Below are 23,762 nucleotides of genomic sequence, written 5' to 3'. Positions count from 1 at the left end.
GAAGATCTACCACTTAGTTTTGAAGGAATGAAAGTTTAGTGCAATCTGAAAGAGAGGTAAATAAGAAAAATTACTAAATAACTCTTATAATGAAGATTAATTTAGAGTGTAAAATTACAGACTGAAAAGTTTCAATTTTACCAGTAGGCAAAATTATCATATTCTGAAATCCTTCCAACACTAGACCCTTTATTGATACAAAATAATCTTCAAAATTTTAAGACTGAACATTCCATATATCTTTTTTTCTGATTAACTCCTATTTGGGAAATTTCTCAGTAAAGGAATCTCATAGACAAAAAAACAGAGATGTCTTCTAAAATTGCTGGTCTCATATAAACTTTATAAAAGGACTCCATTCATACTCAAAACTTAAAACCAAATAGAGTACATCCTTCGAGAAAGAGGAATTTACGCCATAAATGCCATTTACAAACAATCCCATTCCTTTCTATTTCTCACCTGAACTCTTGTGAGCTGCTTAACTGTACTACTTCCAAAAATGTATTAATAAACTTATAGCAAACTAGCCTATAGAAATCAAGTTTTTGTAAAGGATAGCTACTTGTGGAAATCATGGAAACAGTCTACTATTATCATTCCTAATCCACAGAACAAGAATCTAGACAGAATAATGAACTTGTCTAGGGTAATAAGGGGTCAGTGGTAGAAGCTGAAAGAACCTGACATTCTTAAAAATACTTCTCATCTTGTCACACAGCAGTTTAATGCATGTCAGTAAACACAGCACATGGAAAGTATTGTAACAGCGATACTAAAGCAGAAGGGGAAAAAGGCAAATATTGTCAGATTCCTCAGGGGAAAATCTACATTTCATAGCACTGCCCAGTGAAATAAAAACTCCTTTTTCTGGTAAATTTCTGTTGTAACTAGCTACAAGAACAGCAATCACATTATTTTGCCATTTCCGCATCACATTTTCTAGAATTGACAAAAGCTTCTGTAACTATTAGGAAAACAAAGCAAAATGAAATATATTAATCTAAAATACTAAAGCATTTTAAAAACTGCTAATCATTTTCAAGAAGCATTTCCTGCAACTACAGCCAGTTATTTTATTTTCAAAGCAAAAAGAAACACTTTTTCTTCGAAAGCTCTGAAGTAGCTTTAGAAAACCTATAAGGGATTGAGAATTTTGATCAAGTAGCCACAGAGAATATTCTGTCTTAAACATTACAAAGAAAGGAAAAAAAGAGGGAGAAAAAAAATTGCTAATTATCATCTTGGTAACATTTTTAAGCTGACTGGCAAAACCAAACGATTAGATGACTGTCGAACAAAAGATTAAGTATCATCCCTTTATATGGTGATTCATAAATAGTAGAAAACCTTAAGAACATTTTTTATAGCTCCTGTAAGTATTTAAAACTTCAGCCACAAACTGGAGAATCTTTCAGCTAATTGATGAGCATTTCTCCTCATACTGTATAAAATGAACTTCCGTTTACATGCACAGTATTCAAACTTTCCCCAAAACTCTTCACTGACTATTAGCTTGGAATTCCCATGCGAAAGCAAGAGAAAGCAAAATTATAAGAGAATATAATGACTTGGGCCTTAGTGAGCACAGGTCTGTATGGCGAGGACTAGTTTCGTAGCAATCGATTTTAAGCATTGCCTTTAAAAATATATTTGAGAAACAGGCTGAAAACACACATTCTACAAATCCTATTCAGTTATTTGTATCTGAATATTTTGAATGAGGAAGGTTTTGAGTTTCAGTGACAAGGACTAAGAGCAAATTTTGTTTTCAAATTAGGTGTTTCAACAGCATACCGCCCTACTCCTGCCCTTGAAGAGTAGGAATATGTATCAGCATAAAGCTTATGTATTTCTAGAGGAGTGCAAAAGAAACAAACAAACAAAACCTGTAAGCCACCTACATACAATTAGTTTGCAAACATTAGCATTAATGAAGCCTGCTTTCCCTGAATGCACATATAATGGCAAGAGGCATGGCATGCCTGATACAGAACTCAGAATGTGTTGCTGCTGCTACTTGTATTTCCAGTATCTTAAAAGGTGCTCCTGAATTATTTTTCTCTCAGGGAAACTTGTCTCTTCTCTATTCCTATTACAATTTTAATGAAGTTTTTAAGTGCTTCACCTTTGAGAACATTGTTCCTCTGTCAAATTAGCTTCTCCTTGACTGATGGACACTAAAATAAGTAAGTAGAAAGGTGGACAAAAATTCCAAGCATATTAATGCAATCTACGTGTCTTTTAAAATAAGCTTAAACTAAAACTAGTTTCTGAGACAACACTGTCCAGATATTGTTATCTTGCTAAAGATCTTCTGTGAGATAGAAAATCTGTGATATAGCTCAGGAATATCAAACCTATTTTCTGTCACTTTATGATTTACGCTAAATTTTGACCTAAAAACCATTAATAAGTAGGCTATAAATTCTAGAAGTAAGTTTGGAACTAACATCTGTTTGTCGAGGCTACTTTAGGAGGATACTGGGAGGAAAGTATAAAAAATGTTATTTTGTTGAATAGATAGGGAGAAGATAACACTGAGATGTCTAAAAATTTCAAGTTTCAAGTTTTATCAGGAAGGGTTTTGAAATTAAATTTCTTCTAGATCACAAAATAGAACTTGAAGAATTAGAAATGGAAGATACTCAGAAGGAAATTGTGTTTCAGAAGGAAACATAATTATGCTAATTACATTTAATTGCCAGACATGTGGTGTAACATTTTTCTATTCTCAGAACAAATTTTCTGCTTCCAGTACTTGCATGAGGTCCTTGGTTCTTAGAAGAAAGCTCCTGAATGTGTTGTCCACTGGCCCCTTCAGACAAGGCATTATGCTGCATAACCAGTCCATTCCCTTGATTCCTGGAGCCCCCAATTATTGTGACAGACATCCTGGTACCCCTTACAGTGCTGGGCTGACAGGACGGTACTTTCCTGGTTCATGCCTGAAATGTACTACCAGCAGTCAAGTGTGCACTTACAGATAAGATGCTAGAAGTGTCAGCTTATCTTTTCCCACTGGGTTTTTCTTAAGCTACCTTAGTGATGCAGGTCTCAACGAGCTTCACTCTTGCTTGCTAATTGAGAAGCACCCTAGGGTCTGAAGAGTGCATTATAAATATAGTGACTGATCAACTTTCATTAATGATGTTACTTTTAGACTGACAAGTTTTGTTTTAAAGTGCTATTGTACAAAACGTAGTTCATAAAACAGAAGGCAGGGGACTTCAGCTTTCTGTAAAATATATTATAATATTCACTGATTTGAGGGACAGTATTTTCCCTTTTAGGATTGACAAGTGGAGGAGTGAGAACCTCCCAGTGCTTCACACATGTTTTTATGATGATTTAGTTGACAGGAGAGAGAGATGGCAGCATACCTTTCTGAGAGGTTGGTAATACCCAGAGATAAACAATAAAATATTAAAATAATGCTGAAAGTTCTTCAGCTTATCCCCTGAACTCAAAAAATCTGCTGCCACTCAGTTGTCTAGGCATTCTAATAAATTGTTAATGTTTCCCTAACAATAATTGACATCATAAAGTTTGGTCAAATACATATTATTAAATCCTTCTTTCTAATAAGACACTACTAGACCTAGAGAGCAACATACATATTGATCAGTCTTACTGACAAGGTAACTCTTCACATGGTTGAGAGATAAGAAGGCAATTAGCAGGTCTTTCAGGTTCAGTGATTTTTTCCTACTTCATTTCCTTGCTGGAATTTTAAAGATTATATATTTAGGTAAGACTTCAAAGTTTTTTGGTTTAGATTATCATTGACCAAACTAAAAGAAGAATAAAGAGTTAGGTCCTTGGGACACACAGAGCTAACATGAGAGCAACTGGGTTTTGTCTTTCCCAATAGAAAGCCTTCAATGGCAAATTTACAGTCTTGGCATGTATAAATTAATAATGTTTAGGTTTGGCCGGTATTGTTCTTCTAAAGAAAAGGGCTATTTTGCAGAAACTAGTTAAATGAAAGTCTTGTTCACATCTTGCCCTGCTTATTACAGAGTCTGGACTGACATATTGTGCCAATAAGCTTCTACAACTAACTTGTATTCATACCTCTCTTTCCATAAGATTTAGATTTTTATAGTACATGTTTCTTCTAACAAAGCATGAAAATAAGACAAGATCTTAAGATATCAGACTATGAATTAGGAACATATCCCACTTCTGTGATTTATCTATTTTTTTCCTCCTCATAATGAACCTTTCCGATCTGGCTCTGTTTACACCATACAAAAGGCTTCCATATTAATTTGAATGAATATTCCAGCAACCCAGTAAAGGAGGTTGATTCCTTGCTAGAGAACATGAAAGAAAAGTCCCACCAAGCATTATGTTATATTATTCAATTATTTATAAATTAACATGAGCTGTCATCATCATGCTTAACTTGCACATTCTTTCTGGTTTCTCTTATTAAAAAAAAAAAATGAAAAGCATCTAGCCTACAATTTTATGCTACTTTTGTATGGTTTTTAAGGGTTTTAGCCATAATTATCTCACATGAAGAAAATTCTGAAAAAAAAAGTTTTGGCTTTTAATATAAAAAATGTTATATATCAAGAAATAACTTCATTCTTGCATTATGGCAGAATGACACAGCCTATAGAATTTATTTCAATGACAGTTTCTCCTCATACCACAGCAAACAAATATTCAGATTGAATTCACTGATCCTTATCTTCAGGAAGATATGGCAGGACATACTTTCACAACTGACATCTTCAAATTATTCCTCTTCTGGCATCCAGTTTGTACTTTGCAACACCACCACTCAAAATTTCTTAACGTAGTTGTCCTTTTTTCAAATAAATCCCTGAGTTGACTAGCACTTTCAAACAAATTTTCATATCCATATTTCTAATCAATTTTCGGTAGTAGTTCCTAATCGTTGCATATAACCTCATAAACACAGGACTATAAACCCTCTTTAATGCAATCCCAAGGGCGGTCTTCTGAAGTAACAGCTAATAGCCTAAGTTAGCAATACTTTGAAGCACGAAGTGGAAGATAGGAATGGCAAAGCTGTATCCCGACTTTAGATACGGTATTATTTCCTATACCTGAGTGAACATCTGTGATCATTAGTTTTAGATTACAATTTCTCAGAAGAAAAATCACTCTGATTTCTTAAAGCCACTTTGAAATTGCACATCATTAAAAATTGGGTCGCTTTCCAGTTTCCAACGTGTATTTGAGCTCAACAGAGCACCTATTAAAGAAACATTTGGCATCATAAAAATTGCAGCAGATGGGCAAGGTGCAAAGAGGCACAGGGGTTGAATCTAGTATGTCAAAACAACAACAAAAAAAAACACCCTACCCTTTTCAGATTCTCTGTTCTAGCAAAAGGACAACATACAGAACCACAGAATATGCTGTGGGGACCCACACATTGGAAGGGACCCACAAGCATCAATATCACCTCTTAGCCGTGCACAGAATCATTCTCAAGAGTCACCACCTTGTGCATGTTGTCCAAATGCTTCTTGACTCTGTCGGGCTTGGTGCTGTCACCACTTCCCCAGGGAGCCTGTTCCCATGCCCAACTACATTCTGGGTGAAGAACCTACTTCTAAAATCCAGCCTAAACCTCCCCTGACAACAACTTCAGGCCATTCCCTCAGGTCTGTCACTGTCCCGTTTCCTCTTCCTCTGGCTGAACAGACCAAGTGACCTCAGCCATTCCTCACAGAGCTACACTCAAGGCTGTTCATAATCTTTGTTGCTGTCCTTTGGATGCTCTCTTAACAGTTTCAGGTCTTTCTTATGTGCAGCACCCAAACCTGCCCCCCAGCACTGGAGGTGAGGCTGCCCCAGCTCAGAACAGAGGGGACAATCCCTTCCCTTGCCTGGCTGGTGATGCTGTGCCTGATGCCTCCAGGACAGGGTTGGTCCCTCCTGGCTGTTGGGCATTCACATCTAGGTAGGCTTTCAAAAAGAGTTTGTATTTCTGCAATTAGCTGTAGGAGCCAGCTACTGGAGGAATTTATCAGCTTAGCAAAATACTAAAGTATTAGTAAAGATATAGTAATACTAAATTAATACTTAATACTTAATACTTAATACTAAAGTAATAATTAAAGACTTAAACTTTTGCAGCTACTGACAGTAGCAACGCGGGGCGGGGGGGAAATGAGGAAAAAAAAATCACTTATTTTCCTTTAATGCACAGAAAAAAATTAGCTTCCTTAAAAAAAAAACTTCTAGTATTTCTAGTTGGAGCATTTTTGAGCCATTTTGCTGCACCTCTTTATGTTGACAGGCTTGGAAGGAGTCTGCTGATATGAAGCAGTATGACTTTGAGACTCACAAAAAGGTTAAGCCTGCATTTTCAGACATGTACATTTGGGGTTCTTTAAATACCTTCTTTAAAAAATATTAGCATTTAAATTATTTGTGTATCACAGTAATATACATTTAAATCAAAATACTTCAACCATACCCAGAGGACGAAACAGCAGGGCAGAGCACCTCACAGAGACACTTATAAAGCTCCCCCTGAGGGAGGGAGCTACATTACAAGCAAAACAAATAAATCTATTAAAACATGAATTTCTTAGCCCACCGAGGCAGTAAGTTGATTGCTAACCACCAATGCCATGGAATGGAAGGTCACATATCTAAAAAGATTTTTAAAATTTCATTTTTCATTAGTCTGTCAAAATTCACAAGGAAAAAGTAAAAACAGGGCATACAATAAGGACAGAGGAAAGGAGCTATATCATCTGACTGGTAAGGACAAATCTGCGTATTAATTCAGAGATATTCGACCTGTATCAATTCCCAAATTTTCACTCAACTTTCCAATCAATGTGCTTTTTTCCACCTTTACTAATTTCTTTCTCCCTTTTTTCCTTCTAATTTCAGCAGATATTCCGAAGACTTGGACTTAAGCAGGCACTGAAAATTCTTTCATTCTAATATCACAGGGAGAAAATTAAACATTTTAATTAGGATTGGTATAAGACCTGAAGCTAAAAACACAAACAATAAGGACTAAGTACAAGAGCACTTTCTAATTAATAAACCTACTAGCAAATCTCTGCTGCTTCAGAGTAAGGTTTATTCTCAGACTGAATCAATTTCCAATAGGAAACCAGGCTATAAACTGAAGGAGATATCCTATGCCGTGTAGCTATTACACAGACATACCACCTCCTTAGTGAATGTAGAGTTGCAGTCACAAATATGAGTAGGGCAGATTACGCTGCAGAAGCTACACGACATCTGTATCTTCAGTACTTCACCTGATGATGCCAGGGGCAATTATCAGAGCACAGAGGAGCCATCTGGGCATGTCAGAGCCTTGGAGACCCAACCTGAGAGCACAAGGACACATCAACCCTGTTCGCTTCAGTGCGACCACAGATTGCTGACAAACACGACATACCATGAGCACCGGCAGTGCCAAGGCAGAAATGGTTATTTAATAGGATCTACAGCTAATATAGTACCATATATATGGTGGTATATGTTGGAATGCAAACAATTTCATGGTCTGAAAATTTAAAAACCCACCTTTTTTGAAACCATGTGTTCAAAATATGTCAACACAGAGCTATCAAACCAATAATTAAAATATAGACGATATTAATTGTGTTTGCTCTTTTTTTTAGTAGGTTTGTTTGTTGGGGGGGGGGGTCCCCCAAAAACTTTGGGTTACATATAATACCTAAAAGTGTAGCTGCAGGTAGAAAGTGGGATTATAGATACAAAGTAATCTGCCACAAATGCAGCCAGGATGTAGTTTTATCTGAAAGTATCCTAACATTGAGTAAGAAGCGCAATTTTGAGCAAGTAAGGAATTTTTCTTCCCCTTTTTCAAACTTCACTATTAGAGATGAAATTCCTGAAAAGGTTTATTACATAGATTTGCAAAACAGAAAGCAAATTAAAACTTTCCAAAGTTTACTGCTAAATTATTAACACTTCCTTCTTATTTTGAAGTGCCTGAGATGATAATAGTGCTAATTCATTTTCACTACAAGGTGTCCTTGACAAAGAGAGGGCTCATAAATACTTAGGTCAAATTAAAATTGTAATATATAAAATAACATTAGCAGATAGGTACCATCTGGCCAGGCTCAAAACTGTGCACTAGTATCAGTCCAATATGAGGCAGCCAAGGACCCTACCCATTTACCTTGCCTCTAAAATCCATTTTTGCAGCCTGTACCAAGGTCCCTAAGGTAGCCAGCTTTTACAGAAGCTGACTGAAAAAATTAATGTGCTTTTCCAAATAAAAATGTCACCACCAGACAAAGATATATGGAGCAGATGCGGTTGGGGGGATTTTTGTTTGTTTGAGGAAGTTTTTTAATTTGGTTTTTTTTTGGGGGGGGATATTTTTTCTTTTTCTAGCTTGGTGTGCGGAGGGGTTGGGTTGGTATGGTATTGTATGTATGTGAATCAGTAAGAGATCAGAGGAGGTGCAAAGAAAATAAGGTAAAAATATATATTATGTAGGTACCTTCTAGCTGAAAGGGGTTTAGAACTGAGACAAAAATACATAGTTCGGTAATTTTTGTTCTGGAAGAAATTATCCTTGGGATTTTCTTTGCAACTAAACAGGATTGCGTAACCATGGAACCTGGTATCTTTCAATCTATATTCTCCACCAGAATTACCCACAACTATCAAATTCTTGGCTAACAGCTCAGATCAGAAGAGGTAAAAATGTAATTGTTTAAACAAAGAAACAAACAAAGAAAAATCACTCCACAAGATTGCTAATCTGTGGACTTTCTACAGATTTCAAATTATAAGCAGCCAAAAACACTATACATGAAGTAGTCCAAAGAAACAGAATTAAAGTTTAAATAACTGGTATTTCTTCTGTTTTAAAACTTGTGAGAAATATTTTGTGGTGACATTTTGCTACTTTTAATTATGTTTTAAGGAGAAAAGTTTCTAACTATAGAGATAGAGCTAAAATAAACATATATTTTAGGAATAAACCATAATCCCAAAATCCCTACTAAATGAACACTGCTATTGATGCAACCTTCATCGTAGTCTACAGAAGTACAAGCTGCCCAAGATACTTTTAAACCATGTAGACTAAAACATGCAAAAAATTTATTCATAACCCCCAAAGTCCTGTTCTCTGGGAGAGGAAGAATTTACAGAGACTCAATACAATTCTACCCTCTCTTTTCCCTTGCTCCCTCATTGCCTTTATTAACTCAATATGTCCCTACACTCAGTTAAAGACTTTGTTGCTATGGGAATTTATTTCCATATTTTATTGTCAAGGAGAAAAACGAGATTTTGGTGATTAATGTCACAGAAGCTCTGACTTCTGCACAACCTCATCAAATCTACAGTCTTAAAAAAAAATCTGTGTATGTGTTTGAAAGTCTTACAGTTCTGATCATAAAAAAGGATATACTTCTACCTGGCATTTAAAAGCCAAGTACAAAATTCTCTCTCCCTTCCCCAAAACCTTCTGGATAATTTCAACATAATCTCCGCATGCGCATTTTCAATTAGTTTCCTAGAAACTCAAGAATAAAACATACTTTGTTTTCCCTTTTTCCCAATGAGGACTGTCCACAAGTATCAAGAGATTCTCTCTTTTGTAAGTGACATTCAGGTTAGTGAGGCTGGAAATTCACCTAGTAGTAACTGATCCATAAAGACAGCTACAAAATTGCAAGCACGGGTTCCTTCCCTCCCATAACTAATCTATACTGCAGCTGGAAAAAAGAAATACGTGCAATAGGTGCAAAATATAGTTCGTTCCTCCAGTAAATATGTCAAAAAGTGTTTGCTGTCTTCTATAACAACTGGCTATTTCCACCGTAAATCTCACACACTTGTACTTCCCTCTTTTTAATATTTTAACTGTAGACATAGGTTACATTTAGAAGCACTCAGAAAAAGCATGTATGTAATCATTAAATCATTACTATTTAAATGAAACTGAGCATAAATAGAAAGTTAGAAATGAAAGCTAATATCAGAAAAATATCTCCCTTATGGCTCAAGGTTTCTATATGGTTTTGTTCCCTCAAAAGAAGTTCTGTCAGGTCAGGAATCAGACCATGATCATGTTCACGTACCAGGAATGGCTCTCTCTTGCATAGGACTCTAGGAACACAACTGAGAATGCAGCTCTCTAGAACAGACTCAAGCAACTCTGTCAGAGGACGACAGTGCTGAAACTTAGATGACCACAATTAAGATGCTCAAATATCAGGAGCCTGACCTCCACATTCTCAGCATCCTTTATCTTTCCCAAAGGTGCTGTAACAAACTGCTGGAAGTCAGATCTCAGAGCATCCAGAAGCTGCACCTGCTCCCTAATCTAACTGTGATTGAGGACATACTTCAGGGTTTCTCTCTTCTGACACTATTATTGTATGCCCTAACTTCTGGGAGCAAGAGGTTTAGCTTGCTATTTAGCTGCGATTGACCAAGTACAATGGGCTCCTTAGATAAAGCTCACCAGGAGTTACAAGCATTCTGCACTTCACCAAACCAGGACATTTAGGTGTCTAAACATGACATTAGGAGTCTAATGTAAAGTACTTATGATTGAACACAGGCACAGGTATAACTTTCTGTGTGGCATTTAACAAGCACAGTCCATACTTGATGAACACAACCATGCATTTAAACCATGGCACTACACTAGGTTTAAGCAGAAAGGTGTAATTCCTGAGGCAAATCTGCACAAAAGGAATTACACCAAATTTTAATGTTTAACTCATTAAAAACACCACTGAGCTTTTAGCACTGGATGGTATTTTTCCCATTCTGTGGCCAGTACCCAGTCAACTGACCCATGGGAGAAGCAGAGGCCAGAGGGGAAAGGAACACTGCTTCCAGCTCATGAACAAATGGAAAATTAAAGGCTGGACAAAGGTACATATATTTCTTATCCCTCAAAGTTTGCAGAAACCCAAGCCCCCTTACCACAGTATAAATACATGTAAGTATCAAACGTGCTAAACACTGACTAACCCTACCAAAAATCATGCAATTTAACTGTTCTTTAATACTGGTATTTAAGCAGGAAAACTGTCATTTTTTAGGAGAATAGTTTTACAGACCTTCTTCAATTAAGGAGCTAAATAATTGCTAAGATGAAAAAACATACATCCGTAATAATGCCTAATATTCTGAAACTCAGTTGTTAGACAACAGGATAAACTGGGTGCACTCAATTGATTCCTTAAATATTATGAAAACATTAAAAATTAGGAGAGCAACATTTTCTGATTGATATTATTTGCAAAGATTTTGTAGAGTCCAAAGTTGTGACACCCCCCCCCCCCCAAAATACCCTGTAATTAAAAACCACCATGAAAAAGTCAGGCAGTTGATGTCAGTAACTGGCATGCAACCTCAGAATGAAAAATAAGTGCAAACAAATACTATGCAAAGCTGTGGAAACTTTCTTACTTGTCCCTCTTAAAGAGATCCGTTTTAAGCCAGGGAGAATGTGATGGTTTTGTCTGAGATAAAGGTCATTTTCTCACAGTAGTTAAAATGGGGCTATGTTTGGATTCGTGCTGCAAAGAGTGTTGATGCCACAGGGATGTTTTAGCTATTGCTGAGCAGGGCTCACACAGCATCAAGGCTTTTTCTTGCCCCCACCAGCGAGGGACTGGGGGGTACACAAGGAGCTGGGAGAAGACACAGCCAGGGCAGCTGACCATAGAGATGTTTCAGACATATGGCATCATACTCAGCATATAAAGCAAGGGAAGAAGCAGGAAGGGGCAGATAATCAGAGTGATGGTGTTTGTCTTCCCAAGCAATGGCAGTGCGTGATAGAACCCTGCTCTCCTGGATGTGGACCTTCCTGCCCACAGGAACCAGTGTATGAATTCCTTGCTTGTTTGCACACACAGCTTTTGCTTTACCGATCCAAGTACCTTATATCAATCTCTGAGTTTTCCCCTTCCTCAGCCTAAGGGGACAGAGTGAGCAAGTGGCTGTGTGGGCTGAGGTGCCAGCTGAGGTTAAACCACACAGGGAAGAATGGAGAACACGCATACACAGTATGCTATCCTGCAGTATAAATCCTAGGCAGGACTGAAGACAGTAATGACCTTGCTGGGGCAAACTAACCTCTGGTAAATTGAAGGTTCTCCACAGTTGCCTGTAATATGAAAAGCCTTCTCTCTTTTGTTATATTTACTAAAGAAGAGTTTGCCTTTTCTTCCTTCTAGAGAGCCATTCTCAAATATAGGCTCCTAAATATTACTGTGGACTTCAATGGATAGATAAAAGTAATGGGGCAATTTAGAGTGGCAATCCCAATGAAGACATTACATATTTAATATTAAAATATAATCCATATTACAACCAGTGTCAGCAACTTCAACGAGACATCTTATGATTGCTCATTTTGAACAAGATACAACTCTGATAAAATTGCCTTAGGATACTGTATTTATGTCACGTGGTCTGTTCTAGTGGTTTAAATCACCCTGTGAAAATATTTTCAGGAACAACAGCTATCTATACATATTGATGTCCAATTCAGTACCACTCCACCGACATCACAGGACCTGCAGGAGATCAATATCTCTGAGAAGATAGTGGAGACTAATCTTGCTTTTCTTATTTCAGGATCAAAGAGGAAAAGCAGCAAGGAGCTGTGGCAACTACTGGAACAGCAGTATTAGCTGCTTGAAATTGTCAAGGGAGAAGTAAATTGGAAAAAGCTTCTTTTTGTCTAGGAAATATCGGGGGCGAGCAGGGAGCAATGGTCAAGACCACACAGGCCTCATGCTGTTGCCATCCAGCAGGGTGAAGAGAAAAGCATCAGGCTGGCTCATCCACAAATATGAGCAATGTATGTGCAGGCCATTTGTCTCACCATCTTCAGCATTTTGTACAGCCTTAAAGCTGACAGGAAAATTAACCCCCAGCTGACTACTGCAGAATGAGAGATGCTAGGATAAATGGGGCCCCAGCTGGCAATGGAGCCCCCATCTCTTCCACAGTTCTTGAAATGCTAAAGGTTACCCAACCCCAAACGCAATATTTAACAGCTCAGTGCACTGAATATGCAGCTCTATTAGACAAAATGAACCCGTGAGAGGTCAAGTCATGTTTTGAAGATGTAAGGTTTTTATTATTTTTAACTGGAATAAAAGCGATCTCTATGAAAGCACATTTACTAAATATCTGACTCCAAGGATGAAGTCTGTCCCTGCGAGGGAGTAGCTGCTGCCCTAACAGTTGAAACACTGTAAATGTTTTACTTTCTAAGACATGGAGACAAGACTGGACCATGACCACCCAAAAGAGAAATAACTTACAAAATAATAGGTTTCTGATCAGTTGTGGCAAAATATCAAGACCTCTAGGTAAATTCAGCATAATAAAATTCCTTAGATAGTGGGAAATGAGCAGAAAATAAACCACTGAGTTAATGTTAAATAATGATGAAACACTACCTGCAAAATAGCATAACTTGCAAATGAGAAGAGATGAACAATAATCAACACTGACTACTACACTACTAGGCTTTAGGCTCCTCAGAAGAGAAGGATAAAATTGCAAATTAAATCAAGAGCAGCATTTTATTTGACATTGCTCTTCAAAGCACAATAGTTCTAAAAGTAGCAACTTAAAAGACTAAAGAATGCAGAAAGTGGCTTACTTGAAGTTTAGAGTGTTTTCAAAAATCAGTGGCTGTATCTAATTCCCAGCAGCATATCACCCACAACTAAGACCATTCCAAGATCATAAAAGAAAGAAGAGTTTTATAAAATTTGGTTTGGTGGTTGACCACGTCATCCATGGAGGCCCCAAGTTTACATCATTACCTTATCTCAAATAAAATTGTCTTTTACAAAACCAATACTGTTATAAATAGTACAGGAGGCTAGATAATGCATCCTGCAATCAAATTTGTGGTTCATGTTAAGCTATAGACACCAACAATTAATTCCATATGTGAAACAGACCTCCCGGAGGGAGATTTTAATTAAGTAAGTGATGGGAAAAGATACATATTCCTTATTTGGTATAACAAACCCTCAGTACTAACAATATGTTTGATCTGGTAAAATGTTATTGTATTGTAGCACTGCAACATTAGTAGAACTTACATCTGGTTTACTTATTGCTGTACAGCAGTTTGTATACATAAGCCACAGAGCAATACTTCTTTATCATTATCATTATATTAAAAATGAGCTTTAATATGCATTTGCCCATCTTTTTTTAACTGCCAATGTTATTCAGATCCACTCACACACACACAAAAAAACCCCAACAAACCGACCTATATATATACAAACAAACAAACAAGCAAAAACCACAAACAAAAAAAAACATCTACATGCAAATGAAAGAAAATCTAAAAAAACCACAAGGGCGAAAAAAAGAAACAGTCACAGTAGGGGTTGTATTAGCTTTGTATTGTTAATTTGGACAGAAGACTGTTGATTAATGCTTCTTGCACTCAAGCTGAATATTGAAAGTACAAAACAATTAAGCCTCTCTTATTTACATATTTTTCCTTAATAACAAACTTGATCACAGCTCTCTTCCATATTCAAGCTCCCCTCCTCCCATTACTACACCTCTGGTAGTTTACTTGCACAACTCTAGCTGCTGACAAGCACGATCTCTGATACCTATCACACCTGACAACTCAATCTGCATACCTGCTATGCTTACACTGGAAATTTACTCAAGGTCTAGAATGCCGAAAAAAATAAAACAAAAGTCTACTTCCACAAGGACGCTTTACCCCAGCAGACACCACTTTTTCCATTACTCTCGTTTCAGACAATTCATTTATGACTGCAATAAATACAACTCCATCAAAATTTCTGAGTCAAAGACGGTGAATACCTTCATGTCAGCCAGCCAGAATAAAACAGAGCTAACCAAATGAAATGAGTCAGACTGGACAACTTTTCCAGCCAAAGTGAGAGCATCACAGGCAGACCAGAATACAAGACTTGGCAAAAGAAAAAAAAATCAGCAGCCAAGTCCTACTGAATAATGAATTCACAGATGACTGAGAAAAGAGATGAATAGTTAATAAGTGGCTACAACACAAATTTTTTAAGGTACCTCAAGAATAGCTTCTACTTAAGGGGTAGCATTAATCTGCTCAGCTAGTGGTCCAGCTTGCAGCTACCTTGTTTAGAAGTCCTGACAGTCTACTCAAATTGATTGCCTGGGATGTTTCATGTTCTCGATGAGACAATTAGGATGCACATGATATTGGTCTTGTGTAAGTACCATCATTTTGTATCATTGGATACTTGGCCCAATATAAGAGCCAATGGAAAACATAGGCTTGTCACCCATACCATATCCTACCATCAGCTGGAGTATTTTTCAAGTTGCTTGTACCAGTTCATACCTTCTGACCATCCTGAGGATGGCAGTAGTTTTACAATCTCTTTAAACATAAATAATTGTGTCTGAGTTTCCCCAGCTGTATATTCTGAAAAATGTCATAGTTTTCAAGAGCCATAGTCTGGCAGCACACCAGCACAGGTCCATAACCAACCACTCCCCAAAACCAGGCCCTCTCTCCGTTCCTTGTTTTCTGTGCCCACACTGCACCTTTCCTCTCACTGTTGTAGTAACAGCTGTTTGTAGGGCAATGACAAAGCACTGAATATAACTGAACAGATTCAGGTTGAAAGTAACTCCTAAAAGATGTATCTGGGATATTTGGGGAAGGGGCTGTGTTATTTAAAGGCTGTTTTTTTACCTGCATTTCTTTCTCAGTTCAGTTTGCAGCACAGCTAGGAAACAGCTATATTAGCTCAGCTGGACAGGCTGAGCTAAAGGTTAGGCGACTGAAGGGATAGGACCTTCTACTGTTCCATTGCAAAACATTCAGTTACTGCTTATCTTAGGTATAGTACAGGTTTGAGCTAAACAACTTTTAAATTACTTTCCTTTCTTCCCTGGGCTCCATTCTACACTACTACTGCCCTCCAACACACTACAAAAGACTACAACTTTTTCCTCAACTGACCTTTTTTGATGTTGTTTTTTTGCACCTTTCTCCTGAAGTTGCCCTCTCCCATTATTACACTAGGAAAACACAAAGAACAACTCCAGAACAGGTATATGGACATAATTCGTTCTAATTTGGCTCTGGCTGAGCAGCACCCAGCCAGAACATATGAGCAAGAAACTGCAGCCTAGTAATGTAGAGAAGTAAAAAACGCATTTCTGGCCAATTAATCAAAATATTCATATTTTCATTCAATGTAGTCTTTCCCCGTAAAACTGACCTCCAGCAAAATCAATCTCCATAAGGTCCGTAATTACAAACCACAGTATTACTCTTTCTATATTGGCAGAAGAAAAAATAAATTTTCAAAGACACTAGCTTCGTCCAAGACAACTCTGGGTGCTAGTTGCAAAAAAAACCTCACAGCAGGCATCCAAATTTAGAGCTCCACACCTAGGAAGAGACACTTTGCATTCAAAAAGTTTGGACGTGGAAGCTTGGATTCCACCTATGTCATTCAGGTCTCTTTCTGGATCCATTTTACTCTAGCCCTGGCCTGGAAAGGAGAAAAAAGGTGAGAACAAGCTTTTCTCAATTCAAAGTCCCACCAGAAATATCTGCAAGGATTGTGGGTTTGAGCAATGAGTGTTCAATAATAAAAACTTTCCTAGATGTTCAGAATTTTCTCTCATATGAACATTTTACTACTGTTTAAATCCATAGATTGGGTAACACTTGCGTTTATTAACTAAACTCCTTGAAGCACTTGAAAAGGTCTCATCTTTGTGGCCTTTCAGTATAAGCCTACTGTTGCAAATGCACTTTAAGGAAAGATAAATTCAACAACCTAATCAGTTTCCTGTTGGGTTTCTGCTCAGTGTTAGATGCACAATGTACCACACAGTATGGCTATAGACATTCAGAGGTCTTGATATGTCACAGTACCTGAGTAAAAAACCACAAATATTATATATATAGACGAAATTATCCTTCTTTTCCATTTGTCAGAAAAGAGCAAAATAACTAAGTCAATACCTTAAAGCAGTTAAGAGGAAACTAAAGTGACTGGGGTTTTTTTTTTCTTCGACTATTTTCTTCTGTATTACAGCTATATAGTCTATACAAAGAGAAATCATTGCTGCTTTATCAAAAACTACAATTTCTTTCAATTAATTTCAAGAGAAATAAAAATCAAGGTCTTTGAGATAAGTTAGAAAAGCAATAAAACAAGCTTCATTTTTCCAATCTACAGGCAACTGAAAAACATGACAACACATGTCCATATGAAACACTGGTGTCCTTTTGTCAAGACAGTATTTTTCTGAAAGACAGCCATTTCACTGAAAAGAAAATTAACATATACCCAGCTTACTCATTTGTACAGCAACTGTACAGTAATTTGTACAGTAACTGCAGTAAGGACTCTTGATTTTACACGGGGTTTCCGAGTACCCACTAAAATACACACAGTTTTGTGTAAGCCAGAGGATTTGGGTGAGCTTGTTCGTTTGCTTATTTACTTGTTTGTTCTTGAGGAAGAGCTTAAAAAATAGGAAATACTTACTTTATAAGGTAGAAACATTTAATCATAGCTCTACCAGCCAAAGAAAAAAACACGTGCCAAAGGCATGCACCAAGTTCCTATGCATCCTCTCTTAAACTAGAACAATAAGAGTTTTATCTTTGCCTCAGGGAGCAAAGCTGATGATATCAGCTGCACAACTTGGCACGCTCTGACCAAACTAAGCTGAGTTTGCAAGATGCAAGAGGATAAAGCATGAATGAATTCTTTTCAAAAGGCAGTCAGATATCCAGTGCTTGATAGTAGACAGATGAGGGAGCTGCTGGAAGTAAGAAAGTAATTCAAAAAAGCCCCTCCCAGCATTGAGTAATAGCACAGCTATTTTAAGCACTACACATTGCTTAAACAAAATGTAAAAAGACTATACTAAAGCTCTTGAAGTGTTCTTTCAGCATTAAACATCTGTGCTTATTTTTGGGAGTTGACTAACCACTAAGAATTATGTGTACTCAAAAACTCATTTAGCACCTGTTTAACAGTGAATGGTGCCTCACAAATAGCTTACCACAAGAGACTCACCTTGTATAAAGCAGAAATGATCTGATGCATTTTCAGTCGATGAAATACAAAGATATCGTACACAGCTGAAATGGCCAGAACAGTCACCTCCTTGCTCCTTCCACAGCATGCTGCATCCTGCACACAGCCCTGCTCCCAAGATCCAGGCCCCCAGTGCTTGTGAGGAACCTCTGTAGAGCAGTGCTTCACGTAAACACATGAGGGAAAGCAGAAAGAAGAGGCAGGCTCCATATCTGCCCGCCCTATCAATCCCTGCTACGGCTTTCCGTGTGGATGGGATGAGATGCAAACAGCAGGCCCGCTATCAAGGTCCAGTAACCCGTCGCCAAAGAGAATCCGGGGAAGTTTGTGAAAGACCAGTCACTGCAGCATGTAAGAGGACATTTACGAGGTGGTAGCCCCATGGGTCATTTCCCCCCAACAGCATGGTTAATGCGGAAGGAAAGTGTGCAGAGAGGTCTGTAGGACTTGTGGCTCTCCACTGTGAGTCACCAGTGTCCCCCAGAAGTCATTGTAGAAGATATGGATCCACGGTGTCTCAGGCAAAAGGTCCTGGTTTGTCGTGATAGCTCGACTACAAAAGACAAATAAAAACTTCATTTTAACAGAAGAAAATGGGTACAAATGAAAGGCTGTGAAAATGCAATCACAGTGCTACAAGAAAAAGAATGGCATTGCTTTGGTGCTGCTTCAATTCAAGTTTTGAATTTTAACAGGAGGTGTTAAAAAACTACATATCTATTGACTTCCTTCTAGAGCAAAATTTCCATATAAATTGGCTTTTAAAACATTAGAAACAGACGTTATGCTGTTTCCATTAAATTAGAACACCCTTCACTGACATTCTTCTGAGTCTAACCCAGGAGTAATCAGTTAAGATTTGATGAGCTATAATTAAAATGTAAAAGAAATATGAAAATCTTGCAAACATTATTGTTGAAACAATGGATCCTCCAGTAATTCAGAACTTAAACCCCAACTGTCCTTTTATACTGAAATTTTAATTTAGATGTTGGAATGGATTTTGCTAACATGATTAAACAATAAATACAGAAGTTGGTAGGAATGTACAATTTTCTGCTTCTGGACAGGGCACTCCCCCGGCATAATTGTCTTGTGCGTATTTTGACTAACAACATTTTCTGCAACACCTTGCTGAAGACAGACAATTTTCATTTTACAGATGAAAATACATTTCTTTTTAAAATTCTTGTATTTCCAAATGAGGGGAAAAAAACATTTTTCATTGCATTAGCTTATGAATTCAAGTCTGTCAGCTTGAGTAAAAAAAATGCTGCAGCTTTAAGCGTTTATGCTTATAACCACACTGGCAAGAACTCATGCCAGCCATTAGCAGTCTCTAATTCATTACTGTAAAAATCTGTCTCCTATAGTGTTTGTATAAATCCAAAGATTTGCATTTAAATTTATGCAGTAGTAGAAGGTGTGAGACCTGCTTAGTGCAAAGAGATGACTAGAATTTAATTAGTTGTATTTAAGCAATTATTTAAAGATGCATTGTTATTGTTACTACTGAGCTTAACCCATTTAGCCTTTATTTTATTAGGGTATTAAGAATCCAGCCAGCTCAAGACTCTTCTATTCAAAATACCAAACAAGAGAGATGATTTATTCTCATTCTCTGTTCAAGACCTCTAGCCGCCTGACCAATAAATACCCTCCTATAATTAATAATTTTTCAATTCAGATGAGGAAGAAAAAGAAAAAAAAAAAAAAAAAAAAAAGGTGTGAAACTCAAGCCCACACTTAAAACAGATGACTATTCACATTTCAAGACTCCCCTCACATTCTCCAGTTCCTTCAAACCTGTACGCAAATCCCCTTTTTTTTTTTCTCCATCATATTCCTTTCAAGAATGTTGTCTCGTTCTAGGAAGAAAAATGCTCAAAACTGATATACTGCACCACAGAATCTCCAAGCAAATACTCCAATACACACAGCTCAGCATTTCCATTGTCCAGAGCATCCTGCTGTAATGCTTTCAGACATGCTTCCTCTCAGCATGTCCTTTTGTCTCCGAGCACACAGAGGTTATAGAGAGGTCAGCTTAAATCCTTTAAAGATTTTGATGATGCTTTTTGATAATATTTGAAAATTTTTCATTTTTACTTCTGCTTATGCAATGGATCAGGTTGCCTGTATTTGTTTTCCCAACCCCACACACATTTTTCTCATTTAGGGCAAGTCACAAAAGAACACTGGAGGAAAACAAGATCGTTGTTTTCACACTATTTATCTGTCCTTCTATGTTGTCCTTTCTTGAAACCTAATTCCTCTGTTTGTGATTTCTGTTTGTAGTATAACTCTCAGAACTACTATCAGAAACCTAGGAATTTGGCAAAAATAAAGCAGGTGTCAGGCAAGAAAGACTTCTTTCTCTGAGAAAAACATAATTTATTAGATACAGACTCCCAAAGGCAAGAATGGCTATCAGATGTAACGATTTAGAGGTTGAAACCCTGACTGCAAAAGTGTTTTTTCTTGGGAAAACAATAAGAATGGCAACAACACTGCCAGCACAACCATCCTCCTCCAAGGCAAGCATTCTTCTACAAAAAACCTAGACAGTTCCCAGGTTGTTCCCAGGAAATGGCAGCTTATAGTATTTCCTCTGCCTTCTCTCTAAGCTGATAGTTTTCATGCAGCAGACACTCACACTGAACTTATCCCCATCAAAAGTAAACTGTTTGCATCATACAGAAACCTACTGTACCTCCAAAGGCATTAATTCAGTCAGATCTTATTCACAGCTTTAGAACCAATTTCATGCATCCTTGATTCTTTTCTGTTTAGACTTGTCCATATTAAAAATTAAAACAAAGAAACAGACAACAAAAAAAGCCCCACACACAACAAAAAAGCCCCACACACAACAAAAAATCGAAAGAAGCGCTGAAGATACAGTATTGATCAAACTGTATTTGGGTACAGATTTCAGCAGGCAGTTCTATAATAGTCCTAGTTTCTTGTGCATGTAAATACAACAAATTCTAGTACCTGCCCATCAGCATGAAGAATACAGAAGCTGAGAGTTCCACCTTACTCAGTGTTTAGTCAGAACAATGCTGTTCTTTCCAAAGTAAAAATTTTAAATAAAATTTCTTTCTGTATGGTTTCCATATGGTTCCAAGGGCACTAATGAGCCTTGACAGCCTGACCCTCCCTCCTGAAGTTCCCACACCCTGCCCATAGTCCCAGGACCTCATGTCAGGTCTCCAAAGCTCCCCTAGTGCTGCCCAGGGCCCAGGACCCCATGTGAGTCTCCCAAGGACATCAGTCCCTGCCCCAGCAGGGCCAGTTTTCAGCTCCCCAGGCCCTACCCTGACAAGGGTCTTGCTGAGCTGAGCCTGTGTCCCAGCCTGTCCTTGTCCCCAAGGAAGTACCCAATGGCCATGGCTTGGGCTGCCCTGCCTCCTGGCTGTGGCAATGCTCTCTTTTTCTCTAGTTACTGAATCACCAAGCTGTTAACCCTGCTTGGTCTTCAGTTCCAACAGAAATTCTGAAAGCAACACCTCCTCAGAGCGTGGTAGCAGTGCCAGCTTGTCTCCACTAAAGCCTCCTGTGCCATCAGCCACCCTCACTCTCCACTGATCGAAATTATACTAATTGCTGGCGCTGGAAAAGACTATGGTAATTACAAAATGCTGTATTAGCCTTGCTTCCTGCTCCACTCACAGTTTACCTTGAGGTTATGTCCTGCAAATTAGTCCAATTCTGCTAATAGGCATAAGTGAAGCTCTCCAACAGCACTCATCATTCTTTTGCCAGAGCTGCAAACTCTGCTCTCATTAAAAGCAGCAGGTCACCTGAGAAAGTAGTTTTCTCAGTATACCACACAATTGCATTTACTTCCAAGCATCCTCTGAACAGGGTTGCAACTCAGGCAGGAAACTTGCTTTCTTCAATTTGCAATGCCTTGCCATTTCACACATCCAGGAGAATTGGAGTATCTTATTCAGTATACAACAAATGGATATGCTGGGGGCAGGGGTAAGGAAAGAAATTATATTCAATTATCAGTTCTTCAAAATAGAAACTGAAGAAAGACAAAAAAATTGTAAAGACAAAATCGCCATTTCTAATCCACTTGAAACAATGGCTTCTGCCTCCTGCCATAAATCACTTTTTTGCCACAGGTCAGTACACACCTTGAGCACAACTCACTGAGCTTTTATTCACCAAGCTAAAAATGCCAGAGACACAGCCATTCACACGTGCCCATATACTGCATACACACACAAAAAAACTCCAGATGTTTTCAAAATTAACCAGCTATATATGCCCCTAAACTTCTGTGGCTGGTGTTAAACTGATCCAGGTGTTAACACTAGGGTAAAAAACAGATGCGACATTCTAAAGTGATTTAACGAGTTAAGCCTTATATCCAGCTTCAGTATCGCTAATGGTCCCCATATGCTGAAAATTACCATCAGCATTTGAAGTAGACAACGTATTTGAAAGGAAAAGGAGAATTCCCAACTGTGTATGCAGGAAGCCTTGACCAGACATCTCTCACATAAAATAGATAGTCAGTGATGGACTGGCAAGGTTGAACATGGAGGTTCATTGTTTGTCTTTCCTCAGTCATTTGAAGCAGTATTAATTTAGTGCTTTTTTTGTTGAATAGCAATGGGAAAACACCCTAGGGCATTTTACAGTGGGTATTAATGAGACAACCATAAGGATGGCTTTCGAGACTATATGTTATTTATTTAGACAACAAGACTGAAAACACATCCAGAGCCTACTTGCTTGAGTACAAACAGCTTCATATCCCCAAAACATACAGTCAGCTAAGTAAATCCTCCAAACTTCTTCTAGGTTGTTAGGCAGGTGGTCAGAAAGCAGGGAAGTTGTTGTGTGTGTGTGTGTGTGTGTCTATCTGTATGTATATATATACATATATGTATATGTATATGTATATGTATATGTATATGCATATGCATATGTATATACATACAAGTCTGTATTGATAGGATAAAGTCAGAAAATACTACTAAATATGCAGAGATATCTTAAAGTAATAAGCTTAAGTACATGAAAACACATTCATCAAAATGTTTAACTACAGACTCAAGGGAACTATTTGCCATTCTGGTAAATTCTGGTGACAATTATGTCTGAAACATTGTGTATTAAAGTTTATCTTGCTCACGGTTGTTAAAGTGGAATCTACCTTCAATCCAGCGAGCAGTAAAGTTTACCCATGCCACTTCAAACAACAAAAACAACAACAACAAAAGATGCACCACAAACAACACGAAAGAACACTAACCCCTACAAAAATAAACCAAATCCCCAAAAATAAACCACAAACCTCTATGACATATATCAACCAGGGGCACCTGCATGAGGCCAAAATCTGTGCATCCTCTGAGTTTCAACTTGCAGCTTTTGGTTTGTCTAAAGAAATTTGCTCTTAATGAATCTCTAAGGAAAATCCCATAATTCAGCTGTTTTCAAAAAGGAAGTACTTGGCAACAACTAGCTATGTGACATTAAGATCCTGAACTGCTAGCTGGCTCTGAGAATGGGTCTATACATATAGATTGATGAAAATACCTAGGTTCAAGTCATATTTTAAACAAATTAAGGAAAATGTAACATCACAAAAGGGAAATTAGCTTACTAGAACTTGTATCTAGCTAATTTCTGCCAATA

General features: G+C 37.7%; 1 protein-coding gene across 1 annotated transcript in view; it reads right to left on the bottom strand.

The window, feature by feature from the left end:
• TMTC2 (transmembrane O-mannosyltransferase targeting cadherins 2) overlaps positions 1-23,762 on the bottom strand; it is a 235,644-nt gene that overhangs the window by 116,540 nt on the left and 95,342 nt on the right. The window contains 6 exon segments of the mRNA XM_066319235.1: positions 18,081-18,167; positions 18,169-18,342; positions 18,344-18,435; positions 18,438-18,489; positions 18,491-18,556; positions 18,558-18,654. Coding sequence (XP_066175332.1) covers positions 18,081-18,167; positions 18,169-18,342; positions 18,344-18,435; positions 18,438-18,489; positions 18,491-18,556; positions 18,558-18,654 — 568 coding nt within the window.

The sequence above is a fragment of the Sylvia atricapilla genome, chromosome 5 (assembly GCF_009819655.1).
Source record: "Sylvia atricapilla isolate bSylAtr1 chromosome 5, bSylAtr1.pri, whole genome shotgun sequence".
Classification (NCBI taxonomy): domain Eukaryota; kingdom Metazoa; phylum Chordata; class Aves; order Passeriformes; family Sylviidae; genus Sylvia; species Sylvia atricapilla.
This window is presented reverse-complemented; position numbering and strand designations above follow the sequence as displayed.